This window comes from Perissodus microlepis, chromosome 11 (genome assembly GCF_051167445.1).
Source record: "Perissodus microlepis isolate ML-2025 ecotype Zambia chromosome 11, ASM5116744v1, whole genome shotgun sequence".
NCBI lineage: Eukaryota > Metazoa > Chordata > Actinopteri > Cichliformes > Cichlidae > Perissodus > Perissodus microlepis.
In genome coordinates, this window is record NC_140471.1 from 26,892,356 (window position 1) to 26,920,288 (window position 27,933).

Genomic DNA, 27,933 nt, shown 5'->3' on the forward strand with positions numbered 1-27,933 from the left:
TGAAAGAGGGATAGTGTGACAGCTTTTCCTGCTTGTAGATTGGAACCGGGAGAGAGAGAACTCTGTTACTCGCTCCGTCTCCAACTTTCAGAGGAAGTTACCACCTCTTCCCCAGACCCTGTACACATACTCAGGCAAACACACGCTCCCTTCAGGACTTGACCACAGCAGCAACAGAGCAACAGTCAAGGCTGCTTTTAGTGCCGTGCTCTTTTTTTCTTTTCTCTAATTCAAAATTTGGAGGGAAGGAAGATTAAGATTTGCAGTTTGCTTTCTGTGAGGACTGAACAGCTTCTCTCAAGAGTGGCGGGTGAGTTTAACATTCATATCATAGAAACTCCTGTGAATCACGAACACTATTTTTTTTTTAAATTAACTCTTTCCTGTATTAGAGGGAGTCTGAGATTTAATTTGTTTTAGTTTAGAGAGATGCTTGGTTTTGGGAAAACCTTCCTGTGCTACAAAGTCTGATATCTGGTCTTCATCACGGTGACTCTGGTAAGTTTTTACAAGAAAAAGAAGCTTATCTGCAGTTGTTTCTGTTTTGATTAACTGTGTTCAAAGGTTTAGAGAAACTTGAGTGAAGCGACTGAGTTTTAGTAACAGCAGTGTGAATAGATTCTGCAAACCTTTTAAGCACCTGGCATCTTTTTTACATAAAAAATACGTTCTTCTACTACAATCTCCTGTCTCAAACTAAGCTGGATTCTCATCTGCCATGTCAGTGCATCAGAGCTGAGTTAAAGTGTTTTTAGCTTGTAACAGATCTAAGAAGAGCTGATGCAGCACCAGTTGAGACAGGGCAGAAGAGCTGGATTTCCTGTGCCTCTGCACATCATTTCTAAACTTAAAGCCACTAGATAGTTGTCTAATAAAAGGTTCAATATAAGCAAACATCCTGTTGCTTTTTTGTTATGTTTTTAAGGCCACAAAAGAGCAGATTCTTACAGTAAAATAAGAGAGGTGAGAGAATTTTAAAAGCAGGGCACACATGGTGCGTATGGCTCTATTCATCTGTCAGTTTTTCTTTTCCTTTTTTTTTTTGCATAAGCACTAAGAAAAGATCATGCTCAACAGCAGCTGACCATGCCTCATTTCCATTTGTTCTAGCTTTCTGCTGGATGATTGTGGTTAGCACCTCTTATCAGAGAGAAGACCGCTGATGGGTGGAGGCTGGAGTTGCTCTCCAGTGTCTTTTTATTCACACTATCTGAGTGGACTGCTTGCACTGTAGCCTCCCACATTCAATCAGATAATCTCCCATAGGAAGAGCATGTAACAGGGTTAAATGACCCCTTGGAGCCTGATTATCAAGAGTTGACTTCTGCATGACCTCTCCAAGCTATTCATACTAGCAGACTTTTCTTTTTCCAAAACCCAGTTGACTCACTTGTCAGTTGGCCTGTCTTATCTGTCCTGAGGATGGTTGGTAACTCTCTCCATTTACTCAGAGGTGAAAGGTCAGATTCTGACTTGATTTGCTTGTCTAAAGTCCCATGGTACCAATCTGTTTGCAGAAAGTTTCAATCCACACAAAGCCAGGATAAGTCAAAAGAACTTAGCCCACATGGATAGCATTCATAAACAAACCCAGTGCAAGAGAAGGGCTAATATAGGCAGCTAGATATATTATCGTTACTCTTTGTAATTTATGTTTACACAGGAACAAATAGCCTGTAATGATGTAATGCTATTGAAGCCCTGCAGAGGTATAGTGTGTACATACATTTGGCTGATTTAGCAGGACTCAAAATTGGGCAACAGTGCTGTTTTATCAAATGTGAACAATGCATTGTTATCACAAAAGCATCCCAGTAAACATTCTCCCAGTCCCATGTGTAGACCACCGCATCAAACTTCATGTTTCCAGTTCTTGGCTTTGGGAGAGAACAATTATATTAAAAATTGAAGTAAGAGCAATGAGGTAATTTTCCATCAGTGCATGAATTAAGCGACTTCGATCTTAATGCATATGCATTTAGTGTGCCTCTTATGTCCCTTGGACATAACTTGGACACACGGAAAAATGCTGAATCAGGAGTTCACTGTTGGTTGCTCAGTATTGCAAATTGTCCCAAACAAAAGTTACAAAAGATGGGAATGTCAAAGAAAGTAAATGAAAAAATGTCAGCCAACACCAATGAACCACTTTACCTACATTTATTCCTTGGAGTATTTTCAGCTTGTTCCAACTTAAACATGCCATGCAATGGAAATACTGTAGTTTTTAATTTCACATTTATTGTCGCTGACATCTTTTTAGGTGAGTTGGGTTTAAAGTTAAACTTGCAGTGGTTTGTTTCGTATCTGGATGTACAGCGTATGTTTGTCCTAAGGTCAGAGTGCCTTTGATAACCACTGCATGGGGAAAAAAATGCTTTGCCAAAAAAATGTTTATTTACAGTGAAGATGCTGTGATAATGGTTTCATGGGGCATATTTAAGCTAGGATATGAAGTCATGCAGGATCAGATGATCATCAGCAGATCTCTCTGAACAACACCCAGCCCCAAAACAAAGTGCTCCATTTAAACAGCAGGCCTTCTCCTTTTAACTGTTAGTGCTGGTGGTTTTATTATAGCCACTAACTGTTGTTACCAAGGTTGAAAATGTGGGAAAAATGGTGAGTGTTTATCACTCGTCTAGTTTTTCATCAGGTAAAAACACAGCTCCAAAATCATGTCATTCATCAAGCAGCAGCTGGTTTCACCTTAACGCCTTTTTAACACACTCATATATGTATACAGATTTAATTACTGCACTTTTAACAGCGGTTTTGTTTAACAATTATATGGTCTTGGTCAAAAGGTGATCGCTAACACATAAAAAAAATATATATTTTAGGTCACTGACAAATATGAGTTTGATAAATGAGGTGTCTCCAAAACTATGTTTAGCAAAGCTTTGACTAGCCAGTGATGCCTTCCAGGACTCAGGGCTTATTGTCTTCTAGCAGGAGCCCCACTGGCCTAGACAGTCTGGTCTTTAGATTTCAGTGGATGTTTGACATGTTAAGTCCAGTGGGTTTACCTAAGCTTACACTCCTATCTTACTTGCAGCTGGACACACACATACTGGAAGAAGAGGGGCATGCAGGAAAAGACACACGTTGAAAAAATGTGCTTGAGCATGCACAAATGTGTGGTGGGCATATTTTTGCTTAGGCTGCAATATTTAGTACATTTGTTGTTTGAAACAATGACAAGAGCTGAATGAACGTTATTTAGCCCCAGACTGAAGGCATTATTCCGCAGATAAAACAATCAACAATAACTTGGCTATTATGTTAAGTAATATTTGCACCCTACAAGGACACATAAAATTAGCTCAAGTGACGACAAAAGCACTGTCAGCAAAAGCCATGTCACATTTTTATTTTTGTCTTGCTGTAAATAAACCCAGAAAATTGAAAGGATTAGTTTTAGAGCACCATGCCATCTTATAAACTATCATTTTTAAGCTACGCTATGGTCTGTGCTCTAAGCACCTCCTCACATCTCTATTGTAAAAATATGACACTATCATGATCTAAGAGTTAACCATAACAGATGACAGTGCTGATTTTCTAATTGCTACTAGTTACTAAAAGAAGTCAGTAGGAGCCACTACCTCAACAGCCCCTAAAATAGTCATACAAGCAGCCTTCACTTTCACTACACAAACTCAGTCCTGCCAGAGCAACACTTCGAAACTTCCCAAATCTACTTGAACTGCAACATATTTGTGGATAGCCTACAGCGAGCTGTATGGGCCCAATCATGGAAAGGGCAAACACGTGTTTTGTGTCACAGAGTAATCCGTAGGGCCCATGTAATTGATACAGTATGTGGTGCTGGCTTGCTGCTGGATGGTGGCCAAGATCAATGAAAACGATGAGATCATGTCTCTATTTTTGGAGATTTAAATTTGTGCTGATCTAAATCCCAAAGTAATTTAGGGAATTGTAGAGGAATGCTCAAATGAATCGATCTAAACATCCAGGAATTACTCAAACAACCTATAAGAAAAAACTGTACACACACGAATATATAAATAAACCTTTTCAGCACAACACACAATGGTTGTCACAAATTGGATTCCCTACTGCCATCAGCTATTTGACTTATACCTTGATGACGTCAGTATTAAGAAGGAGCATGGGAAATCTCTCCCTGATTTACATAGCAAAGCATTCTCTCTCTGCCTCATATCAGGAACACATCTGGGTGCTATTAACCACTTGCTCTAACCCCAAGCTCAGTCCTGCATCTCTATTACCCTCCCATTACCTGCCATAACCCACAAAACATATTCTCCACAGGGCGAGCAGTACATTGAGGTTCACTTCTTCATGACATGCTTTGCCCTGAGTCTAGCTGCCATCATGTTGGGACAGTGAATTCCTAACCTAACGGTTGTTGAAAGCTAAATATCTGTTGTAAAATAATTGGCTGACAATACTGCCGGGAGTTTGTGTTCACGCCTGGAAAAGGGTTTGTCCTTGAAAGAAAAGCTGTTGTTCATTAGGCTTATGTAAAATACAGTACCCAGTGCCCAGAGCCATCAACGCATAAAAACCAAAGGTCTTTTTCAGCATCGTATCCAACACTAAAAGATATTCAAGACATTCAAGACTCTCTAAGAGTCTCAAGAGGAAACTTAATAAAAGCTGGGCATGTCCTGACTTTTAAATTCGCTATGCTGTTTGTCTTTGCAGCTGGCTGTAGCTAGGGTGAGTAGTTCAGAATGGGGTCAAATATGATTGAAATTCTGTTTGTTTTTACCAACCGTGAATGTTACATGGGTAATGTTTGTCTCGATGATTTAATCATGTACTGTCAAACTACTGGGAGTGGTTGGGTTCTTGTAGTAGTTCTTGAAAACTGAAAGTCTTCATGTTCATATTGGCAAAACAATCTTCAGTCATCAGCAGACAAAGCTTTCACAGTGCTCATCAAACTTTTCTTGATCTGAGGCTGTAAATAAATGCTGACCTTGGAAACTTGAGGTAATGAGACAACCTGCACTCGAGGACCTCTCATTCGCTTTGGACGATGCTCATAGTCTTCACCTGCAAATGTGGTTTGAAGCCCCACAGGCACTTAAATTCATGGGAAGTTTGAAATCCTGCTGGTCTGTGATAACAGCGAAAACTTCATTTGCTTTTGTAATCAGTATGATTCTAAATGGACAAAAGAGCCAGGACAAGACAGCAGGTAGACTTTATATTTTCAACTCTCATTTCCACTGTCAGCCCCAAAAGCTTTTTTATCTTATTTACATGTTAAAGCTCTTCCTAAAACACATCTTTTTCTGAGAAGTTACATTGACCACTCTCTGTTTAAATAAATGGTGGAAAGAAACATAACATTAATTAAAAAAAAAATACTTGATTTAGTTATTAACTGTTTGATCATTTTACTAACCGTTTGGCTTTTAAGAAGCATTTTAAGAGCAGTGGTTCAGATCTGCTGGCCAGCTACACCCCTCTGTGTGGAGTGCACCTTCCCTTTGGGGGTTCTCCCTCAGTAGTCCAGCTTCCTTCTACAGTCCAAAGACAAGCTTGTTAAGTTAACTGGTTATACTAAATTGGTGTGACTGTGAGCATTACTGATTGTCCGTCTTTGGATGTTAGCCCCGTGATAGTTTGGCAGTTTGTACCTTGTCGCTTGCCCCATGACAGCTAGGCTAGGTTCCAGCCCTCCCACAACCCTCAGTTGGATTAATGGTTAAAGAATACCATATCTCTGTCCTTTCAATATTTTTCTAAAAGTTATCTAGCATAAAATTTGGCTTTATTTGATTGTTTTTTGCTGATAAATACTACACTCGATCAAACATTCTCAAACTCTCCAACCTGTGTCTGCTCATGTTCAGCCTTGTCTGGGTTTCTGCATCTTTCCTGATGGTGCCCTTATGAATTTTTTGTTTCCAAACGGAACAACCTTCCTGTCAAGCCTTCACAACGGGGTAGCAGAACTGACAGAAATTACAGCTTGAAATCCAAGATGCTGGTGTCAAGAGTAACTTGGAAGAAATGTACTCTTACTTTCTCCAGAAATGCAGCCCTGTGCAACCCTCCGCCGTCTGAAGAAAACTTACAGGCACTTCCAGAAGAAATTACCCTGTGGACATCCATGAATGCTTTCACAGACACAGTTGACAGAGATCTTGGTTTGGACAATGTTTCTATTTACCAAGTGGAACGTAATCTACTGCACTTCTGCTGTTTTGCAGAGAACTTGAAATTCCATTATGTTTGAGTGCTTGGAGACGGTTCGCTGGCTTGATTACAGGTGTCTGATAAATGGTGTACACATACATCCAGCAGATATTTTTGTGATAAAGTTTCACATTCTTTGGTATGTGAGCCAAAACGAAGCTATGATTCAGTAAGTCTTTTTTTTTTTCTTTTTACAGGAACTTGCACAGTTTCAGAATGAGATCTGAAAGCTGGAAATAATACGTTTGTTTGATGTTGTGGATCATTTAGAGTTTTTTTTTTTTTCTATCGGCAGCTACAGAATAAGAGCATAATTAAGACCAAAAAAAGATGCTATAAATCCTAACAGCAGCTTTTGTGATCTTGGCTACTAGAGAGAGTCTGTGTGTGCATGTAGATCTGGGCATTTTCATTTTGTGAAGTTTCATCCCAGGCAAACCATAGACACACTGTCTGTTGTGCTGGGAATCATTGCAGCTGCAAAGAAATTTGAGGTATTAAAAATATTTATTTTCTTCTGTGGTTCAGTGTGTGTGTCATTACAATGGGGAAATAACACAGACAGGCTTCCTTGTGTAATCTGATCTTTTCATGTTCTGTGTATAAATCAAATGTGGCTTGACTCCTCGCGTAAATTCCACTGAAGAGTTACAACTTTGACTTTTTCATTGTGGAAGAGGAGCAATATGGTTGGATGGTTTATGAAACTACTGTAACTGGTGAACTATCCAGGGGGGAAAGTGCGTCTATTCTGTGACAGACCTTTGCCTTGGAAAGCTGCCCATCTAAGGAGCCACCTGATAAATCGCTCAGCTGACATCTGTGTACAGTAAACAGTCCAGTCTATTCTGTCTCAACCTACTTATCTAAGACAATGAAGCAGAGGAAAGGCTTTGCCCTGGATGTTGCCTCTGTGGAAAGGGATAAACCTTGTGGGAAGGAAGAGCAGTTGTGGTTATCACCACAACAACAAAAATATCACACTGCATAACATTTTGTAGCTGGTCCTCCACTCAGCTATTTCTTCTAAACCAAAGCAAACAATGCCTGGTCAAAAATAGCGCCTGACCTCTTCTCGGGCCACAACGTCACGATGTGTTTATCTTGGCTTCTGCAGTGATCTGACACAAACAGCTCATTGCTGAGTGACACACACACACATGCACAGAGATGAATGGTAATTTAGTTGATGCCCTTTTCATTTGTTACTGGAATAATAGTTGTTTTGATATAACAGGACATAAAATATAGACTGTGTGTTTCGCACAGAAAAAAAAAGAAAATAATGTCAGGAGGATTTGAGTGATTATTTCATATTCAGAGACATGAAGAAGACCTCAGACGGGGTGAGCCTAAGTCTTTTTACCTTAACAGGGCCAAAAGAGACAGAATTTCAAAAGAAATGCCTCTTTCTGCACCTCGAACCAGATGAGTAAGGTCACAATATTTTCCAGGCAGTTAAAAATTTAACAACTGTTTGAGTAAAACATGATGGAAAGAAATGATACATCAAATCCCCAAAGCATGACTGTTTTCTTATAATGAAGGTCTCCTTTTTAAAGCTTTCGGGTTGTGCAAAACCTGCAAAAGAAAAACAGATTGGGTCACTTTGAGAACATGACTGAGAACTGACTCATGATACAGTGCATGCTGCTGCAGAGGAGCAGGTCTGTTAATAATTTCCTTGTTTGACTAAAACAAAAACACAACAAAACAACAAGCCAGGATAATTAGTGTTTAAATAGGTTTTAAACAGCTCTCCAGTTATCATTAGCCACCAGTAACAGATGCCAAAATCCTAAAGCTCAGTTTTGCTGCATAGCAGTGTGAGTAGAGGTCAGTTTAGGTACCCAATCATTAGCTTTGACCTTGGCTTAAAAAGACTGTAGTCATCCGAGCCGTTTACTTTATTACCCCTGGGACAAAAACAAAATATTTAATTTAAAGTCTGTGCTTTTCTGTTCGGCTTGGATAATGATGATAGATTCCATTATGTGGATTCTATCATCCAGTGGGATTTGCCTCAGCAGGAGATCGGAGATGAATCTGTTCATTATTTGCTTATCTACTTTTTATAAAGAGAGGAAGCTTGTTTGGAAGACAGTGCACGGGTCTATCACTGCATCGTGGAGCAGCTGCCTCCTGTACGGCTCAAGGTGGTCAGCCTGGAAAGCATGCTCCCACAGCGGCCGCTCTGTCACTTGGCCCCCCCAAGTGCTGTTTCAGTTAGGCACTGTGTAGAGTGCATAGGATCTGCCCAGAGTCAGCAAGATCAAAATCTGCCCTGGAAAGCTCAGAGGCTCTGCTAAACCAACTGCTGCTGGCAGAGGATCTTTTTTCCTAAACAGGGGTGCAAGTCAAAAAACTCCACAGCTCAGCATTTTCACAGCACTCAGCTCTGCACCTGGCATGTAAACCGCTAAACCCCCAGGACGTTATAGGGCTTTTAGTAAGTATAGAAAATTGATTGTTATTGTTCGAGGTGCTAGAAACAAAAAAAAAAATCTCAAGTTCGTGTCACTTGTTCAAAGTTCAAAATGTTCTGTTTTGTCATCCTTGCACAATGCTGCAATGAGAGAGCAGCATTACAGGTCCCTGAGGCTGGAGAGTGGAAACACCTCACTTGTATTTTACTATTGATGACAGCTTTACATCTAAAAGGTGTTTTTCCCTACAGAGCCAGAAGGGGACCCTATGTTTTTGGGGATTTTTTAGCTGTCAGTACTCATTTTGCTAGTATCTTTGTAATTGGATCTGATGTCTATTTCTATGCATAAAAGTCTAAATGTGGAGTATCTTCAAGTCATAGAACAAAGTCCCACTAAGTTCATATCACAAACTAATTTAGTTCCCAAGATCTAATCAAATGTATTTAAAGACATCAAAAAAAATAATTACTTTTTCTTTTAGCCAAAAAAAAAAAAAAAAAGTTACTTTTTGTGTTGCTTTTATGACACTAATATGCACAACTTGGCCATACCTGTGTTTTTTTCTCTATGTTGGAACAACTTAAGCACTAAAAAATGCAAAAAGTCTGCCTCTGGTCTCCTGCTGGACCACGTAACCTGCAATAGGTCTGTCTTTGTTTGCATTGCAGACGCCTCACTGAGTTTGGCTCTAACATAGCTTGACGTGTCTGTGTGTGTATTTGCTCTTTTTTTCAGGGTGGCCAAATCAACTATTTAGCCTGAAGACCAAAGATCACAAGCCGTGATCCAACAGCAGAGAGAAAAGAGGAGCGTGATAATTTTGCATCTGTTCTCCAACTTTTCAGAACAATATGAGCTGGAACTGAAGCTCCGTAGTTTCATTTTTGTGGTAAGTTTTATACTTTATCTCCACTCCACTTTCTGTTTACTTCTACTTTTACAAGAGAATGTTTGCTGTGTTTTAAAGTTCATTAGTGGGCCATATTACATATGGTTTACACATGTGTGGTTTCATGCTTGAATTTTACTAAAAGTTCCATCAACAAGTAAGCACACATGCTAAATAAATTATTGAGGTAGTCACATCATGATAGAGATCAGACATTGAGATTATCACTGGGTGCAATTTAGAGGTAAATGGAAACATAAACATGTGGTTTGTGCAATATGAACGAGTCCATATGATCTCTATAGGCACAGTGACATGTGGTTTAACTTAGAGAAGAGCGCACACAGGTTAGAGTGAGATGGTTTCAGCGCTCGTCATCATTTCTCGTGAACAGAATGTTTTTTTTTCCACAGTCAGCCACAACACAAAGCACATGCTAAAGAGGGATGGTGCAAACGTGTGTATGTGTGTTATTCTGAACTGGTCTTTTTTCTGTTGTCACCAGCACTCTTTTATGTAACTTGGTGCAGCTCTGTGATGCCATCCTTGGGTAGTGACAGAAGTTATGGCTGCACATAGCAGCGGAAGAAGCACAACAAAGTTCATTTGACTGACAGGATATGGGAGAATAAGGCAGCTTAAATGTCAAAGAAACAATGGCTAAACATTAGAAAAATGTCAACCGTGCACTGGCTGCTTCCTCTGAGCTTTACAAATCGATCTGACAGTCCCATCTGACACCAAGTAGCCCGTTGTGGCTACTTGGGAAATTGACTCTTGACCTCATTTATATAGGGTTGTCATGGTTCAGAGAGAATGGCTGAGGCAAAGTGCCATGTGCCAAATGCATTATGATGATCCCACATCAAGCTAGTAGTTAATAGTGACACAAAGGAGCTTTTGTTGGGGACTCGAAGGCCTCATCCCACCCACCAGGCATATGAAGAATGTTGTGGTCAGTGGGTTTGACATCCCGGCGCTGCACAGAATATAAACCTGGAGGAAAAGAAGTCTGGCAGATATTTCAAAAGCGACTTTAAGCACCTGGAAGAGAACCGATTGATTAAGTGTCTTGTATCTTATAGCAGTCAGATTAAATATTGTGTGTCAAATGTCTGCTACAGGTGTAAAAGAAGAAAACCGAGTCACCATGGATGTGAAGAAAAAGGAAATGGACCTCCTAAGTAACAGCATTGCTGCCTATGCACACATCAAAGGTAAGCCACAGTGTGAATTTGCCTCTCATTTTTTAACAACATTTAACTGTATCTAATGCAGTTTGTTTTTGTCCCTTCTTTAGCAAATCCAGAGAGTTTTGGCCTTTACTTTGTGCTTGGAGTGTGTTTTGGCTTGATACTCACACTCTGCCTACTGGTGATTCGGATCTCCTGCAAGCCACGCACTACCATTACCCCCTCCACTCCTGAGAAAAAAAACTTAAAGGACATCAACGAGGAGGATGAGGACAGTGATGACGATGATGAAGATGAAGAAGTGGACGATGTAGAGGCGACTGTTCCGTTGCCCACCACAGAAATCTCTGTTGGCAATCACACCAGCCAGTCGGATGGGACACTGAGCGTGAATGTGTTTACTTCAGCCGAAGAGCTGGAGCGTGCACAACGACTGGAGGAGAGGGAACGCATCATCCGAGAGATCTGGAGGAACGGCCAGCCAGATATCCTGGGGACAGGAACGGGGACTATTGGAAGAGTGCATTACTACTAAGAAACATGAGGCTAAGGAGAGTGAGCCCTGAGGAGATGAGACATAGACTTTTGGGTGGGCCTGGTGTCCCTCAAGCCCTCAAGCCTGCGTTAGATACAAAGTGACTGGAAATTAGTCATATTTGACATACTTAGCTCTGACAGAGCAGACTGAGATATTGCACTTCTTATGTAGCATTGATAAATCTGACTGATTAACCAAACCAATGGAGGTCTCAAAGACTGAATAATTCATATGGAAGAGGTGTGGAGTGAATGTGGGGAATGATGGGACACTTGAAGTAATCAGTCTATTAAACTTGGTGCTTAATTACAGAAATGAAAAGTAGATTTGTGTATGTAATAAATGAAAAATGAAAGTGTCAATAAGTAAAACAGAACTGTTTGTTTAAACAAAGACTATTTCCACTAACAATTCTCACATTATAGGATAATGAATTTGCAGGATAAATCAAAGCACTTCATGAGCATATATACGTGTATTCAACAATATCAGATACTGAAGTCCAAAGGTATATACTGATCAGCTTCAAAATGAAACTCTATCTAATTGTTGATGTTCTTCCTGCTAAAACAGCTCTGAAATGTGGAAGAATAAATACCACGTTTGTAAGGCTTGCTGGGATGAGGGGAACAGGTACTGAATTTTAAAATAAAATCCAGACCTCAAAGTTTTTCAGGAAGAACATTAGTATTGCAACATGATATCTAGTGCTATTGATATATTAATGTTATGGCTGATCGGTGTGTACAAATCTAATATCATATAAATAAAATAATATAAGCAAACATGTCAAAATGCCAGACAAACACAACAAGAATCACTACACCTTTGGGCCATAAATATATTTTCAATAATAATAATAATAATAAAGATGGAGAAAGAGAAAAATAATCCCTAATTTGTTTCATTAATGAAAAGATCACCTTTGCCACTTTTATTTCTCAATATCTCCTATGTGACTTAAAAAGTTAAACAAATACAGTGTGAAAATAAAAGAATTTCGTCACAAACGATCTTGTGATGTTTGCTGCTTTTTACAGCCTGTTTTAATCTGATCTGTAAAGGGAGTGACTCAGAAAGAAAGAAAGAAAGAAAGAAAGAAAGAAACAGCAAAGTATAATTTATAACAGGAGAAAGGTTCCTCACATTTGCTGCTTGATGCACATTTGTTCTTGATACAACTATTCAGTTTGGCTCTGGGCCACTTTAACACAGAGTTTTCTTTCATCTGCTGACATCCAGAAACTACAACATCTAATGTTTCCCTCCACAAAGCTAAGTAGCCTGCTAGCTTTTTAGTCTAATACATGCTAACTCTGCTACCTGTTGCTACTGCCTTTGCAGTCGAAGCTGAAGCAGGGTTGGAGTAAGGCTCTTGGCCAGGTTCCATGAACTCTGTGGTCTACACCACAGACCTCTAGTGCTAAGATTTGTCTGACATGTTCAGCGTCTCTGGAACATGAATCTTTTCGACTTATGTGACCTGTTGGTTTTACACGTTTAACTTCAAATTATTCCATATATGTAAGATGGGCATTAGGATGTTGCGTGAACATGCTAGCTTGTTAGTGCAGCACGGAGCTGTTAGGCTGCTCACCAGCATTATGTTTTTGTTTTGTTTTTTGTTTTTGATTGCTTGTCTGTTTTTTCGGAGCTGCCTGATAATATCTGCTAAAACTGCTCATTTGTTGGTTGATAACCTTTTATATGCTCGTGGCTAATTTCTTCTCCTGCACCCCAATCCTAATTTACTTTCTACTACAATGCTAACCTGCTAACCTCTTCTCTTATTCTGTTGACCTCATGGTTGAATTGTCTTTCTTGGTGATTTTACTGTTTCATATGCCCATTATGATTTTTTTTCGTGCTTTTGATGCAGATTTAGAGAAAAATAATCGCAGTGTTAATGGATGAATTGGTTTTGGATGCCTCCTGTGGTGGAGAGGGTCTCCCATAGCTCCCTCCAAGTCTGGGTCACTGCTGTAAACTTGGATGTAGTTATTAGCCAGTTATTAGTGAAAATGAAATGGAATTTAATCCAACAATGACGCTTGCAACCTTCTGCTGCACTCATTGCCCAATTTCTCTGGACTAGGTTGTATGTCCTGGGATTGGAGGTGTTTTGTTTAGAGCTGACCACAGAGGCCATTAGCATGGCTCATGCACACAAGGTGCTTACTTGGCAGCCTAATTCCATCTGTGGTCTCGTGCAGGGTAATGGCCCCAAACGCTTCACATAATGACTAAAGTCAGACTCTGTTTCTAATGTGGTCTTCAGAGACGTGTTATCATCACTCCCACAGCTCAGCTGCTCTGAATTTCAGATCTTAGATGTCCAATATCAACTCTGTGTATTAGTGTAATAAATCTGTTCCATGTGAGTTTATAGCTTGGAACAATGTTTGGTTGCCAGTAAAGACTTACAGAACATTGATGAATTGTCCACACTGGTGGTGTGTTTGTGTTGAATATTATCACAAGTCACCCTTCAGCGGTTTGGTGATTTACAATAAGTGTTAGCATGAATTCTTGACACATCTGTAAATCCATAGAGAGGGTTAGTATGCACTAAAATACACATCATTGTAAGGCAATAATATTCCTTTTTTTGGGCACCCTGAAGCCGGTCTGGTCCTTGTGCTGCAGGACCAGATAGGGCTCAGGTTTGCCTTTGGGTCTCCGATTTCTGTGGTCAGTGGCTTAGAGAAATTAGTAGCTTTGATTATGTGCAGTCCTTTTAAGGGTACAAAAAATATCTTTTACTAGAGTCACGACTAAATATTGTGAACAGTGTCATTTTCATTTTGCTTAGGGCAATTAGATCCAACATATATATGTGTATTTTTTGCATAGGTAAAGTTAAGTCAACATCAACATGATTGAAATCTAGTAACCAAAGACATAACTGAACTTATTTGACTTCAAAGTTTAAACAATAAGAAAATATATCTGTATGGATACCTCATTAAAGGTGACATCTTTAATTTACGATTAAACAATGAGGAAAAATATGATAATAGGTTTACAGTTTGGTCTTCGAGAGGGAGAGGTGGTGCTCATAAGCACTGAGCTGCCCCTTACTTGGCTTCTGGAAGCTGGACACTCAGTAGGAAGTGGGCTTCTAGGGAGGACGGGATGTTTAAAGACACTTACTGGAGCTAATGTTACTGCTGTTTCAGGCGATGGCTCAACTAAGGGGCTATAGAGCAGGCATTATCAAATGACGTGCTTTTTAATTGTGCAAAGCTTCACGGTTCCAAAGTAAAAAAATAGCTGAGCCGAGAATCAGAATACAATGTTCCTTTTAAGCTTAGATCACAAATCTGTACAAGCTGTACAAATCCAGATTTGTTTCAGCATCTGTCTCGCTTTCTTTGTCAACATCTTTCATTATTTCTAAATTTAACTTGGGAATTTTTTTTTGTGTGTGTGTGTGTGTGACCTCTGGGCTCTGATAACTTTTTCACTACTCCATTTTCAGTGCTCTCTACAGAGTTTAAATTCCACCAGTGTCACTGTACACTGTGCAGAGTTCACCATCTAAGACTAAGGAATAAAGTATTTGTGCAGATATTCCACTTTATTGGTGTATCTCTGGTGTAAGAAGAACTTACCTTCTATAAACATTTAAATCACATGCGGTTCTTCACAGAGAGGACATTATTGTTTTTAGATATCCTATGAAAGGTTTCTGCACTGTCAGCAGACTCTTTGTTTTACTGTTTGTCCATAAAGGAACACATCAATAATGGGCATGATTCACAATATTTTTTTGTTGCCATGAGAGTTTCAGAGCTTGATTCCTAAATAGCTCCAGGTATTGTTCATATATGCTCTTCACAGAGACACCACCATTAGCATGTTGTGAAGACTGAATTGTCCAAAGCTGTTCCTGCGATGGGTGTAATAATTTCTCAATAATTTTCCTCCCATGTGTTCTGCATCCACTGATGAGTCACCTTTTGGTGTTTTAAGAGTGAGTCAGTGTTTCTCTGACACAAACTGACCACAAACTCCTGGTGCATTAAATCACAGTTTTATTTCGTTTCTTTTCCTTTTTCCCCCTCTTAAGGCACTATCCATTAACATGAGCCACTCGCTTACATCTTAAATGTTAACACAGTTACTGTTTTGGATGAAGAATGTATTTCTTTCTTCTATTTTTTCTTCTCCGATGTGAGGTTACTTTGCCAGGTCATTTCTATAAATCCCAGCAATCACAGAAAAACTTAACACCTTATGTAAAAAAAAAAAAAATAGACAAAGAGGGCCCCCTAGTGGATCTTTGTAGCATTACATTACATTGCATAAATTCACTAACATGGCATAGTTTGGACAGTATCTCACTTGACATTCAGGTAACAAAGCCCATTATGATGATGTAAATTATCCTTTATCTCTTTGTAAAAGACTTAACAATATTTCCTCCTATGTACAGCTGCATATATTACAAATTCTGATATTAAAAATAGCCTAACCTGTAATCCACAATAAAAGTAATAAAGAAGACGATCGAAAAAGAAAACATGTAAAACAGTAATTTGCTTCCAGGCGTACCCAACTGAGGACATGTATGAGATTTCTGGCATTCCAATATCAAACAGCATGTTACTTAAAAGTCTTCTGGAGGATCTGGTTCTTTCACTCCATTACAGGAGTAGCTTGATATTAACTCCAGCTATACTGTTTAGGGAGGGTTTTTTTTTTTTTGTTGTTGTTTTACTTTCTCAGTGTCAGAAAAAAATGTTCATTTTCTGAAATTTGCAGTCCAAGAGCTCGCATGGCACAGTGTCAGACAAGCAGCTTAGTCACAGTCTGTGTTGGGATTATTGCTTCATTCTCAAACTCTGCACTTCCTCCTGTAAGAAACAACAACAAAAAGAACCCTTTTAAACAACTGATTATACTGCGCTCGTGATCTTGGAACCACAACTGCTGCTTATTTTTTCACCCATTATGCAGCAGGCAGTAAGTAATAACACTCACAGAAGTCAAGACACTGACCTGCAATGCTAGTCTTTTGTTTCTTTCATCCCTCAGTTCTTCTTTCACTTCCTGCATGTCTCGTCTTATAAAAAGAGACAAAGAGAACAAAATGAGGAGGTTGGAGATGCTGGTAAGTCTAAATAGGTCAACAACACCGTGCAGTGCCAGTCAAGATAATAATACATTTAGAAAGTTACTTCTGTAGCTCTAACAGGAAAGACATTTATTTTAATAGTTTGATTTTATTGAACTATTATGGTAATATAAGTTTTTGCAGATATGCTAGGGCATTGGTGTGGGTGCAATTTATGTTAAAAAAAACAACAACAACACACAAACCTCAAAATCTGGTACTCGGATATGCAAATGTTTTCAAATTTTTGTTTTTGTAGATGCAGCTGTCTAAGTGAAAGTCTCTTTTTTGTCTCCCTTGGGAGAAATTGGGGTTACATTACACAAACCCATTGCAATCTTCCATACGCCACAAAAATAATGAATATATACAGGGATTATTTAAAATGGGTAAATAAATAAATAAATAAAAACATTTATTCGCTAAAAAACACCTATTTGATGATCCAAACTGCACAGGTTAATGACTAACTCAAGTTTTTACACACATACGTCTCAGCAATAAAGGACTTCTGTTATATTTTTACAAACTATCACTCGCTATACTTTCTGAAAACACACGGAGGTGTGAATCTTAAACCTAAAGCAGTTTAAGATTTCATTGTAGTCAAGCTTGCAACTGCAGCCACAGCCATGACCCGCCCCATTCAGCAGTTTCATACTTGAAATCACCAGGTGTTATAGTCGGTGGTATGTTTGAGCTTGTGAGTCTGAGCTCAGAGCAGACAACACCTCAGATTTACAGACAGATCGCCACATGCCTTTGTAGGTCTACCATAGCAGCCAAGCAGGAAGCTGCTGGATCAAAATGTTTAGCTGCATCTATTAATAACTGTGTAGGCATTTACAGACCTATGCATGCATTATGCACACACTGATCTTGAATACACATTCACAAATATCAGTTGCATTTAGAAAATCTTTTTATACGTTTAGAAAACTGATTACACAAACACGGCTTGAGATACAGTTACAGAAGTCTTCACACACATCCCATTAGGATTTGTGTATTTGCCTGTAATTAACATATACTGTCAAAGGTTTTACTGGTATAATGCAAAACGTTCAGCTACTGACTAGGGAACAACAGTAATTTGAGTTTCAAACTGATGGTTGGTGAGTTCAAAAGGCTTAAGAAGATCACTGATCAGGAAATGAAATGTCTACAGCGTTGCAGAGTGTGGCACATGTTTATCACTCAGGCTGCTGTAACGTTTCAGATCAAGAGATATAAAAGAGCTGTTGAGTCAGGCTTTTTTGTTTGGAGGGGGGGGGGGGGGTTCCTATGATGGAACATGCACAGTTACATTCATTTGTATTTCTCTGCTAGGTGTGAATTACTCACTTCCTGTGTATGTTTGTGCTACAAGGCCTCTTTCTTTTTTTATTTTAGAAGAGGGTTAGCTGAAATGTAATGAAGATCTTTTTTACAAAATTGTCTTAATTTTGTAAAGTAACTTTAAGCCTGTCATAAACCTGTCGTGTCTCAGGTTTCAAACATGGCTACAAAACAAGTGAGTTGTACTCACTCCTGTCGTTTCTCAAGCAGCTCCAAAGTCATCCTGAGCTCTTTGATCTCAGCCTGCAGACTTTCCACAGTTGGCTCGTCTTTAAAGGTCACAGTTTTGTTATCTACGAGAACTTTGGGTGGTGCTGGTCGAACTGGAGGTGGTGTCTTGGGTCGAAGATCGGGCTTTGGAGGGGTGGGCAGAAGATTTTCTGTTGTCTGAAATGATTTTAATTGTGAAAAAAATCATACTGCATATTTTCTTACATAGAACAACTTTTTGAACTCAAACTTATGTGATTTCATTCCTATTTCACCCAGAACACAGAGTGTTACAAACCTTTTGCAAGCCAGCCAGTATCTCCGTTTCAAACTTTTTTGGTTCTGCATCTGTCTGGTCCGTGGCGCTCTAACAGTACAAAGGAAGAACAGTCAAGTTTAAATGTCAATCATTGCTTATAGTCATTCTTCACAGCATGCCTTAGGATTTCTGGTTTTTCAGCTTTGCAGGATTAACAGCTAGGTGGGTTTTTTGGGCGGTCAAGTACAAGCTCGCTTTCTCTTTCTTCTAATTCTTTCATTTTTCCAGATGAATTGTTATGACCAAGAAGTCATAACGAGTCTTCTTGGTCAGTGAGCAAGAGGGCTGTCCATAAAAACTGGTCACTTTTCTGTAAAATTGTCTTCTGACAGCGCCGGGAGAATCAGATTGGGACAATGTGTAGCATACATTAGTAGATGGTCCCTTTCAGAAACTCTCAATATGCAGAGCATGAACCAAAACACATGAAGCCAATAACAGTTAGCTGCCCTAAAGTCACAACTGCACAAATCAGTGCAACCGGACACAGCATGGACTTTAAACCAGGGAGGTGGCAGAGCAAAGACTGTTTATTGTACTCTCAAATGATATCAGATATCATTAGCATTCCCATGTACACCTCCATGGGGTACTGTCTATAAAGGTTCAGGTCTTCAAGTGTGAAGATGGTCTCAAAACATAACAACAACACAAGTGTGAACTGCAGAGGCACAAAATTAATAACATTATTATTATTATTATTATTAGTAGTAGTAGTAGTAGTAGTATGGGCTTATGGTATATTATTGCTAAAAATGGTTCTAATCCCAACATGGACACAATATTTATAAGAATCACTAAAACTATTAAGGACTGTTTCAAACAATTGTGGTTTAACTGACTGCACAAAATTAAACAGAAAACTGATAAACCTTTGATTCATCTGCAGAAATATTGGTTAACACTGTATCAATACCCAGGAAAATACTTGATACCCAATACCATTTTTGATGCCACAGGAGCAAAAAAACCCCTCAAACCCCCAAAACAAGAATGAAGATTAGAACAAGAGCAACAATAATATCCATGTTCGGGTTGTTAAAATGGAAGCTTTTTTGACTCCAGGTGTTTATTCTTGTAGTCTTGTAAATGTCAACTGCTTCAGCTGCTGGTAAGGGGAGGGCCTGTGTAGACGCCTGCATGCAGGTACTGTGTAAAAGTTGTGTGTCGGCAGAAGGAAGCAAAGGCGACGCTGTCCGCATCAATACTGTTGCAAATTAGTATCTTATCTGACAGTCGTTTTTAGTATTGAGAATGACTTGTTTTGACAACCCTACTCATGTGGGTATGCAGGTTATAATTTCAGTGTTTCTTGTGAAGCTCTTCACATCTGTGTTATACACACTGCCACACAGATCGATCGGTATTGGTCGCTAATGTGGACATACTTGTGCTGCTATGGGGAGTCCTGACGGTAGTCTCCTCTGTGGAGGTTTGGCTCTGTTTGCTGTGGGATGGCTCAGCTTTTCAGTCGGCAGTTCCAATCCATCAAACTCGTCGGTCTCCTTCTCCTCCGGTTGTTTCGGTGGAACAGTAGCCGCATCACCATTGGTTCTATAGAAAACAACAATATACCTTCGAATGAACACTTTTTTTTTAAATTACAGACAAATAAAAAAGAAATCTATTGATGTTTTTAGTGAAGAAATACTGACGCAGAGGGTTGGAGAGTTTGTATGTGGTTTCTGGTTTCCTGAATAGAGTTGGGCGCTGGTGCTGGTGCAGGTGCAGGTGCAGAGCATGGCAAATGAAGTCTTGAAAAATCACTATAATATTCTATAGTAACTCTGTATTCAGAGTTACTACTTAAGATTTATAACATTTTAAATGCTGGTTATAACTGATGTGTTTGTTGAAAAATCAGCCTGGCTGTAAAAGCCTTGTGGGATAAGCTTAGATAAACATGAAGGAGGAGTCTTAAAAAAGCTGGAAAAGGCAAAATTGCACGGAAACACTTTTCAAAAGCGTGTTCTTCTTCTCAAGACGGGCCTGTTTTTGTTTTCTCAATTTTGTGTGTGTAAGGCTGTTTGTGAGCGATTGCTCAGGAAACAGGAAATGGGCTGCTCTCGTCTGTTTCGGCCTGATCTGACTCATCCCACAATTTCCACTGAGCCACTAAATGTCAGGCATCCTGGCATTCTTCTTTAAGGAAACCATAGCAACTGGTGGTTGCAACCAAAAACCTTTAACATCTAAATGCTCCACTGTTGGTGCCAGACCAGAGAGGAGAAAGTGTTCCTGACATTTTCTGAGGGCCTATTTGCTTTAGAAAGGCGGCATATGAATAACTATTCTGGTCAGGTCTCCAGAAAGTGGTTTCACATGGAGTTACAAGTAGTAAGAAAGAACATCACAGACGCTTCTGTAAAACTCACTTTGCTAAAACCTTGTTCGGCTTGTCTTTGACTGGAGGCGGGCTGGGTTTGATGATGGGTGGAAGCTTAACTTTGGTTGGAGGATTGCTTCTTAGGTCTTTATCATCTGCAAAACAAAATCATCACATTAGTCCACAGCAGGATTTTTTTTAAGATGAATTAGTACAAAAATAAAAGCATCTACCATCTCTACCTACTCGTCTTTGTTGTTGTTGGACCGACTTTCTCCATTGCTGATTCCTCTGTCTTTACTGCAAAAAAAACCCCCATTAAATTAAATTTTACCGCTGATTACTAGTTGCATTTGTCACACAAATATAACAAGTCCTCATTTAAAATGCTCAAGGCACTTTATTTAGTACGGCCATAACAATGGCAGCACAGACAAAAGCAGTGATGTCCTACATTGTGCTTTTGTCAGGAAAAAAAGGTCTTATCAGACATTTGCAGTTTCGCTGAAAGTTCTCTTGATCAGCAGAGCATTTCCCAGATGTTTTTCTCTGTAGCAGAATGAGTGAATGAGCGTGCTGTCGCTGTGCTGTGCAGGGCATGCATGCTGAGCAAACATGCCATTGTTTAAATAATAGTGTATTTGCAAGTGTGGCTTCTCCTGATTTTGATTCTGATTATTCAGTCCTCAGTTCGTGATAAAAAGTGCATGACTGTTTTGCAAAGAACTATAAGACTGTCCAAAAAGCATTATGGTGTAGAAAAATGCTAATGGTGTTCAAATGTAAGGTTTACGAGTGGCGTGTTATGGAAAAGATATGCACGTAATTAGAGCAAATCAGGTAACAGCTAGATTTAGTAGCGATGCAGTTACAGTTCCCAGGTCTTAACTGGCACTGGCACTCTGGGTCATCTCATATGAAACAAATACAGCCCGTAAGAGGACTTACCTTGGAGAGAGGTTAAATCATTAAAGTTATGTGACAGATCTCTGTTTGTCATGCAAGTGAAGTGATTATTGTCAAACAGATAAGATGAGCTGCGTGGTTACAGGCCTGCTGAATGAATGCAATCTAAGAAGTAAAACTGCTCCAATGCAAAGACCTCAAGAAATAGGACAAAAAAATGTTGCTTTAGTCTTAACATCAAACTCAGACATCTATAACGGATCGGATGAAAACACAGGAAGCCTACCTTGAGTGTTATGCAACGCATTGTGCAACATTCCCCCATAAATAAACCATCCACAGAGCAGAAGAAGCTCAAGTGCTGCTTGTTGCTGGTAGTGGAAATCTGTGACAGAGCTCTCATCTGTCCCCCACCCCCTTGTTTCCTCCAAGACTCCTAAACTATGTCACATGACCAGTTTAACCATCCCCCATCTTACTACAGTCTGAGACTTCCTGTGAAAATCTTTCAAGTGATACTGTGTGGAAATGATGAGTACAATTTAGTACGAGGCTGCACTGTAATTCTCATAGTACTGGTGCCACTTCCTTTGGCCTTATTTTCACCTGCCTATTTAAGTTTTAGTGAGGGTGCATATTTTGAATCCTTTTAAAAAGCTGTCTGGGCAGACACTTTTGATGCTACAAAACAATTTCCACGAACCACATCCTGCTGTGTGATTCATAGATTAAATTTCTACCTCTTCGAAATTCAAAGGGTGCATTACTGGGCAGTCTCTTCTTTAAAACTGTTTAAATACAACAGCAATACTTAATTCAGTTTAGAAATCTTATATTATATAAAATCAAAACTCAGTCAACAGAAAATATTAGATTTCAGACTAAACTAAAAAAAAGTTAAAAAGTCAATAACTGCTGTGATTGATCGCTAACATTATCTTCTAAGGAAAAATCATCCCCCCCCAAAAAAATCAGGCTCCAGGTTGCCAGAATTTGCTGCTCTTTTGCATTTCTTTGTGATGAGTTTTCCCTGCGTGGCCCCATTTGTGGGTTAGAGAGTTTATGCTGTGTGCTACAGGGCAGAGTGTTTAAATCTGTTTAACCTCCTTTACATGGTCACAAGATGAAAACGTCTCATATCTACTGTAAATGTTACTAGGGCATGTCACTGTTTGCGTCTGATGAATCGTTATGTGGAATGCATGTAATCTCAAGAAATGTTCAAATAGTTCCTCTGACTTCAGGGTATTTTTTTCCCTCTACGTCTTTATTTTCTCATAGATCACTACAGATGCCAATAATTAAAAAAAATATATATAACTTTTATATTTTATTGAATTATTATGTAACTGTGTAAATGTTGACCTGCCTAACCCATCACAGGCCAAACAGTCAGCACACTGCCAAGCAAAACACTGCTGCAGTCAGAAATTCCGACTTGGTCGTGAACCTCTAAATGTCAAGCTCCACATCATACTTTCAAAGAGCTTCAACCACTGTGCTTCTGTATTTGATCAGGGAAACATTCATGCTGTTCTCTTACCTGAGAGTTTCTTGGAGTTGTTGCGTGCAGGTGGTTGGCTTATGGTCCCCGTCTACAGGAGGAAAAAGAAATGAAAAAGTAAGTTTTCTGGTACTCCATGTGCCTTGTACGCTGCCCCATATTCTACACACTGTTTCCACAAATGGGAAATTTCAGTGAGTAACTCCACAGCAGACGGTATTTAAAGACAGTACTGAGTCACTGAATACTGGTTGCAGACATGCTAAAATAGACATAATGTATTTTATATTTAAAGGGCATTTCAAAATGACAAAAAAGTATGCATAGCATCAATTACTCCGAAGCATGCCCATGGTTTCATTGCAGTGCAGTTAAACTCCAGTCCAACGGGGTTATGTTTGAGATTGTGTTTTTGTCCACTCACTTGCAAGCTGTTTATCGGTGGAATCACCATGACAAAGTTATCAGGAAAGAAGCCGCACCGGCCGTTTAGCTCTCCCTCCCACCAGCCTTCATCTGCTGTTTCCTTTAGATGGTGATTAAAGAGTCATTTGAGAGAGGTTAAAACAAGCTTCTGTCCTTAGGGATCTGAAATCTCTGAACCTAAGGTCATCAAAAAGTCAAGCAGATCACGACGTGTCAACACGAAGTAGCTATCTCGAATATTTTTCCTTAGCATGTCTGGAGTGCCACATTTCTGTCCTTAAGCCTAGTCAGTCTTGAAAGTGACACAACTGGTTTCTCTGGAAGAACCATATGGTACATTTTAAGAAAGCAAATTATCCAGGGGAATTTATTAGTCTGTCATAAGTGTGACAGCATAGAACAGCTGATAAAAAAATAAAGAAGTGTGCTCAAACCTTGTTCAGTATCTTAACAACATCTCCTTTTTTCAGCTCCAGCTCATCCTCTGTTTTGGCCTTGTAGTCAAACATGACTTTGCAACACTCCATAGCTGAGGAGATACGGTGTTAAGAGATAACATGATTATTAACTTTGCAGAAACTGTCGTACGTGTGAGGAGGTTTCACTAGTGATGACTAATTCTATCCACCCTGAAACAACACTAAATCAAAGAACAGCAAAGATTACAAAAGACTGTAATACTTGAGGTAAGTTATAAACCTTTAACCCTGGAAGATCGCTCACTTTGATGTCTTTGCGAAGTAGTAAATCAAGGAATATTGCTGTTAAGTATTTTGGTTTGACCCCACCCATAAAGGTAAAAGTACAAGGATTTACCACTTGTCCTACCGACGTTGTATACTAGTCTAGCAGCTTTTAAAATGCTGTTCAGAAATAGAACCAGTGTCTCATGTGAGAAAGCTAGCATGTGATGTAAATGTATAAAACTCTGAACTTACATTTTTTTGCTTTGTTCCTAACACTTGCCCTCTGAGTTATCTGAATGGGAACAAAGACAGCATTAAGTAAAAGGAACACAGCTCATACATATTTTAGAAAAGTTTTTCCACTTTTACAAACCTCCTTATTGAACACAGTGTCAGTGAGTTTTGGTCTTGCCTTGCCGTCATTGTATTTTACATCTGTTCAGATGAAAAATGTTAAAAGTTATATATGAAAAATGAAACTATAAAAAACTCTGTTAATTGACTTTGCCACCAACCTTTGGGAGAAATGAAAATTTCTTTGACAAAGTTTGATGGAAATGCTCCTAGTTTGCCATTTTTCACCCCCATCCACCATCCATCTTCAATCTGTCATGCAAAGTAGGTCATGAGCCATCAAAATTCACAGGTTATTATACATTGTACAGAAAAACAAGTTCTACAATCGCTGTTGTCATTGGTTGGCGCTATTAAACAAATTAATGAGAAAACTAAAATCTACTGAGAAGTCAAGGAGACTTGCTAACAGCCATAACCCAGAAAAATGAATCTTATTTTACTGAAATCTGTACAATACTCTTAGATTTCTTGTAAATTGTGGATACAGTCAGCCATCAGACCAACAACCATCTTATCTGTTTTAATTCATTTTATTTGATTATATTTTCCGTCTGTTCAGCACTTTGGCCGACACTTGATGTCTTTTAAATGTGCTATTTAAATAAAGATGACTTGACTATCCTCAACATTGCTTAAGCTAAAAATATGTAAAATTACAAGTAAATAGCTGCACTACCACCTTAGGTTTACATGAAATATCATCTTGTGGTGCATTCCATACACTTGATCGGCCTGTTTAAGGTGTCTGACGAATGATCCTCAGAACTGCCAGGACTAGTCTGGTCAGTTCACATAGATTTCAGAAAACTTATGCTTGCTGTGAACTATGAGTTTAATTATAAATAAAAAGAAATCGATCAAATAAAGCCATATTCAAATCTTTGTTTATTTACCTAAAGACGTTCAGGCAGAGCAAACACATCGACAACACCCTGATTTACATATCATCGCTATAGTGCAGGGTTCTGACTACAGGGCAGCTTCAGGAAGTGACAGGAAAATCAGCAGCTGCTATCAGGTATTCACTGCCCTGTCATCGCAGAGATTTCTTTTCACCAGCCACAACCTAGTTATTTTAAGCCCATAATCTACTGCTAACATTTGACTCACAGTTTGGTATTTAGAGACCAGATATAAGTGTGAAAACCATAAGGGTGATAAGAACTGTACCTCCCTGACGATTTCTATAGTCTCACCAGCAACCAGCTCCATTTCGTCTTCATTCACAGGACTGTAGGGAAACAGTACCTCACATTTTCTTGTCGGTTTCTTCCTCGCTAAAAAAAGAAAGAATTGTCAGACAAAGTAAAGTTCATAATGTTCTTCTAATGAAAAACTTGGAGCTCTTTAACAGTGTCTTTGGGCTAGAAAGCATTGTTAACAAGTTTCAACAGGAAAGTGCTAAAATTGCATAGCTTGGAGCAATTATTCACATTCTGAGCATGTCTGTTCCCACAAAGTCCAATTTTTTTTCTCTACAGCTGAATTAGATATACTTTGCATTGCAGGGATGTGGTAAATGTCAAGAGCAACCTGTTTTGAATATTATTGTAATAACTATTTTTACTGTATTTCTGTGATGGCTCGTTTTGTAGCAAGAGTCATTTTTTTAGCAGGAACTTTACTTAGAGTAGTTTTAAATGACGCTGCATTACCAGCGTGGTTAATTTGGATCTTTTGCACACAATTGGACTATTCTAAGTTAGTGATAGCAGTGTTTTAGAATTCCTTTTATTTTACAACAAAACACTTGCTCATATTTTAATTGTAATGTGCATCCTTCTCTAACCCAACCGGTCGCGGCAGATGGCCGCCCCTCCCTGAGCCTGGTTCTGCCGGAAGTTTCTTCCTGTTAAAAGGGAGTTTTTCCTTCCCACTGTTGACAAAGTGCTTGCTCATAGAGGGTCATATGGTTGTTGGGTTTTTTGTCTGTATGTATTATTGTACGATCTGCCTTGCAATATAAAGCACCTTGAGGCAACTGTTGATGCTGTACAACTGAATTAATATTGAAGTGAATATTGCATTTATTCATTAGTTTTCTATCATTTTTTTTCCTTTTTTGGAAAGCAAAGTCATTTCATAATTGCGTTGGGTTTCAATTTTAAATCATCTTTAAAAACTGCTTTAAATGCTTTCTGATTAAAGCGTCTGCCGCTCCTGTCCTGCTTTTTAAGGTTATGACAGTAAAGAACAGAAAGTGCTGAGAATTCAAACTCTGCATTTTACTTGTTCTAATGCTTCGTGGTTCCATCTTGCTCTCTCCTCTCAAATAGACTGGGACCTCCTGTTAAAACCAAGTAAGTCATATTTTACACATGTTGCACGCAATGTAGATGAACACAAATGTATCCATAGCAAATAGTACAGTACTGTGGACAGTAAAGCCTTGGCAGACCTGGACAAAGTTGGCAGGAAAGATGCCTTTCTTCCCTCTCAGCTCCCCATGCAGCCATCCTTCCTCACTGGCCTTGGTGACATTTTTGACCACATCCCCCTCCTTCACTGTGAGCTCGTCGTCGGAGTTGCTCTCAAAGTCGATCAGCACCAGCACCTCTACAGCGCATCCGTAAATGGGGCAGAAAATTAGATTCTTTGCACAAAGGCTGTTGTAACTTGTCTCACAAGTGATGTGCCCTGACATCTTAAAAAACCAAGACAAACCCCTAAGCAGTGGAGGCTAGAAACAAATATGAGCTTGAATGTGGATTATTACAGTTAAAATGCTTAGTTTTCATTTATCACAGAGAAGTGAAACAACTATTCGTGTTGTCACTATTTTCCTGAATATAAAGAGAACTTTAGAGATTCTTAAAAGAACTGAAAGTGTGGCATTGTTGTGTTGGATGTATGTAAAAACAGGTTTTCCCTAATTGTTTAGCAAACACAAATCTTGTATATAGTCTGTGCAAGAGCTAGAACGTACACACTCTAGTATCTGTAGAGTAAGGTTTCGTATTTTTGCATGCCTGTACATGTCAGGTACAATACATAAATTCTTGGAGGAGCATTTCAAGCAGATACAAATCCAGTAACTTTTGTCATTACTTTGCAGCTTTTCTTTACCACTGCCACGAATTCCCAACAAAAAGGCAACTGTTAGTCAAAATACTCAGACATGACGTTGGTTTATTAAGAAAAAACTGATAATGCTGACTCACCCATGGTTGTCCTTCATTCGATCTCCCTTTGATTTGAATATGTAATCCCTCTACGAAGCAGCAAACAAACTCTTTGAGTAAAAGGAGAACTGAAAGAGTGTGGCTGTGTGTGTAACGCTGCTCGATATGGCAACGAAGGACCTTCTTCCTACTTGTCAAACATTAACATTGAGCAACTTTTCCTGCGGCTAGTCATGTTAAATCAACAGCAAAAAGTAGGAGTGGGTCAGACAGTCAAGAGAGAGAGAAGGAGGAGAGAGAAAATAAGGCAGAAGAACTGGTAAGACAGGTTTCTAGTGAAAGAGTAACTCTGATAAGTGAGACTTATGAG

At 39.1% G+C, this 27,933-nt stretch overlaps 2 protein-coding genes across 4 annotated transcripts; one reads left to right on the top strand and one right to left on the bottom strand.

Moving 5' to 3' along the window:
* The first annotated feature begins 22 nt into the window (after window positions 1-22).
* On the top strand, window positions 23-15,527 carry eva1ba (eva-1 homolog Ba (C. elegans)). 3 transcript variants are annotated; one of them, XM_084943752.1, is made up of 5 exons: window positions 23-310; window positions 421-498; window positions 9,366-9,519; window positions 10,644-10,736; window positions 10,820-15,527. In XM_084943752.1, the coding sequence occupies exons 4-5, from the start codon at window positions 10,670-10,672 to the stop codon at window positions 11,245-11,247; spliced, it is 495 nt and encodes a 164-aa protein (XP_084799878.1). In that variant the 5' UTR covers window positions 23-310; window positions 421-498; window positions 9,366-9,519; window positions 10,644-10,669; the 3' UTR covers window positions 11,248-15,527. The 3 variants fall into 3 exon arrangements, with proteins under 3 accessions (XP_084799878.1, XP_084799879.1, XP_084799880.1); XM_084943753.1 differs by lacking the exon at window positions 421-498; XM_084943754.1 differs by lacking the exons at window positions 23-310; window positions 421-498 and adding an exon at window positions 511-8,650.
* Window positions 15,271-27,826, bottom strand: mnmip1 (manchette microtubule inner protein 1). The gene is made up of 17 exons (XM_084943747.1): window positions 27,603-27,826; window positions 26,840-26,997; window positions 26,671-26,728; window positions 25,612-25,718; window positions 24,600-24,690; window positions 24,458-24,519; window positions 24,337-24,376; window positions 23,833-23,927; window positions 23,397-23,498; window positions 23,012-23,063; window positions 20,809-20,862; window positions 20,612-20,717; window positions 19,625-19,790; window positions 18,216-18,284; window positions 17,898-18,094; window positions 16,255-16,318; window positions 15,271-16,109 (listed from the first exon to the last, which is right to left on the bottom strand). The coding sequence occupies exons 1-17, from the start codon at window positions 27,604-27,606 to the stop codon at window positions 16,077-16,079; spliced, it is 1,458 nt and encodes a 485-aa protein (XP_084799873.1). The 5' UTR covers window positions 27,607-27,826; the 3' UTR covers window positions 15,271-16,076.
* Window positions 27,827-27,933: the final 107 nt, after the last annotated feature.

Excerpts from the sequence above, each read along its gene's own strand:
- eva1ba (XM_084943752.1), top strand. The coding sequence starts at position 10,670 with ATGGATGTGAAGAAAAAGGAAATGGACCTCCTAAGTAACAGCATTGCT. Across the intron at positions 10,737-10,819 it reads TGCCTATGCACACATCAAAG|CAAATCCAGAGAGTTTTGGC; the intron begins GTAAGCCACAGT and ends TCCCTTCTTTAG.
- mnmip1 (XM_084943747.1), bottom strand. Across the intron at positions 23,064-23,396 it reads CACCGATAAACAGCTTGCAA|ACGGGGACCATAAGCCAACC; the intron begins GTGAGTGGACAA and ends TTCCTCCTGTAG. Across the intron at positions 19,791-20,611 it reads CCGAACAAGGTTTTAGCAAA|AACCAATGGTGATGCGGCTA; the intron begins GTGAGTTTTACA and ends TGTTTTCTATAG.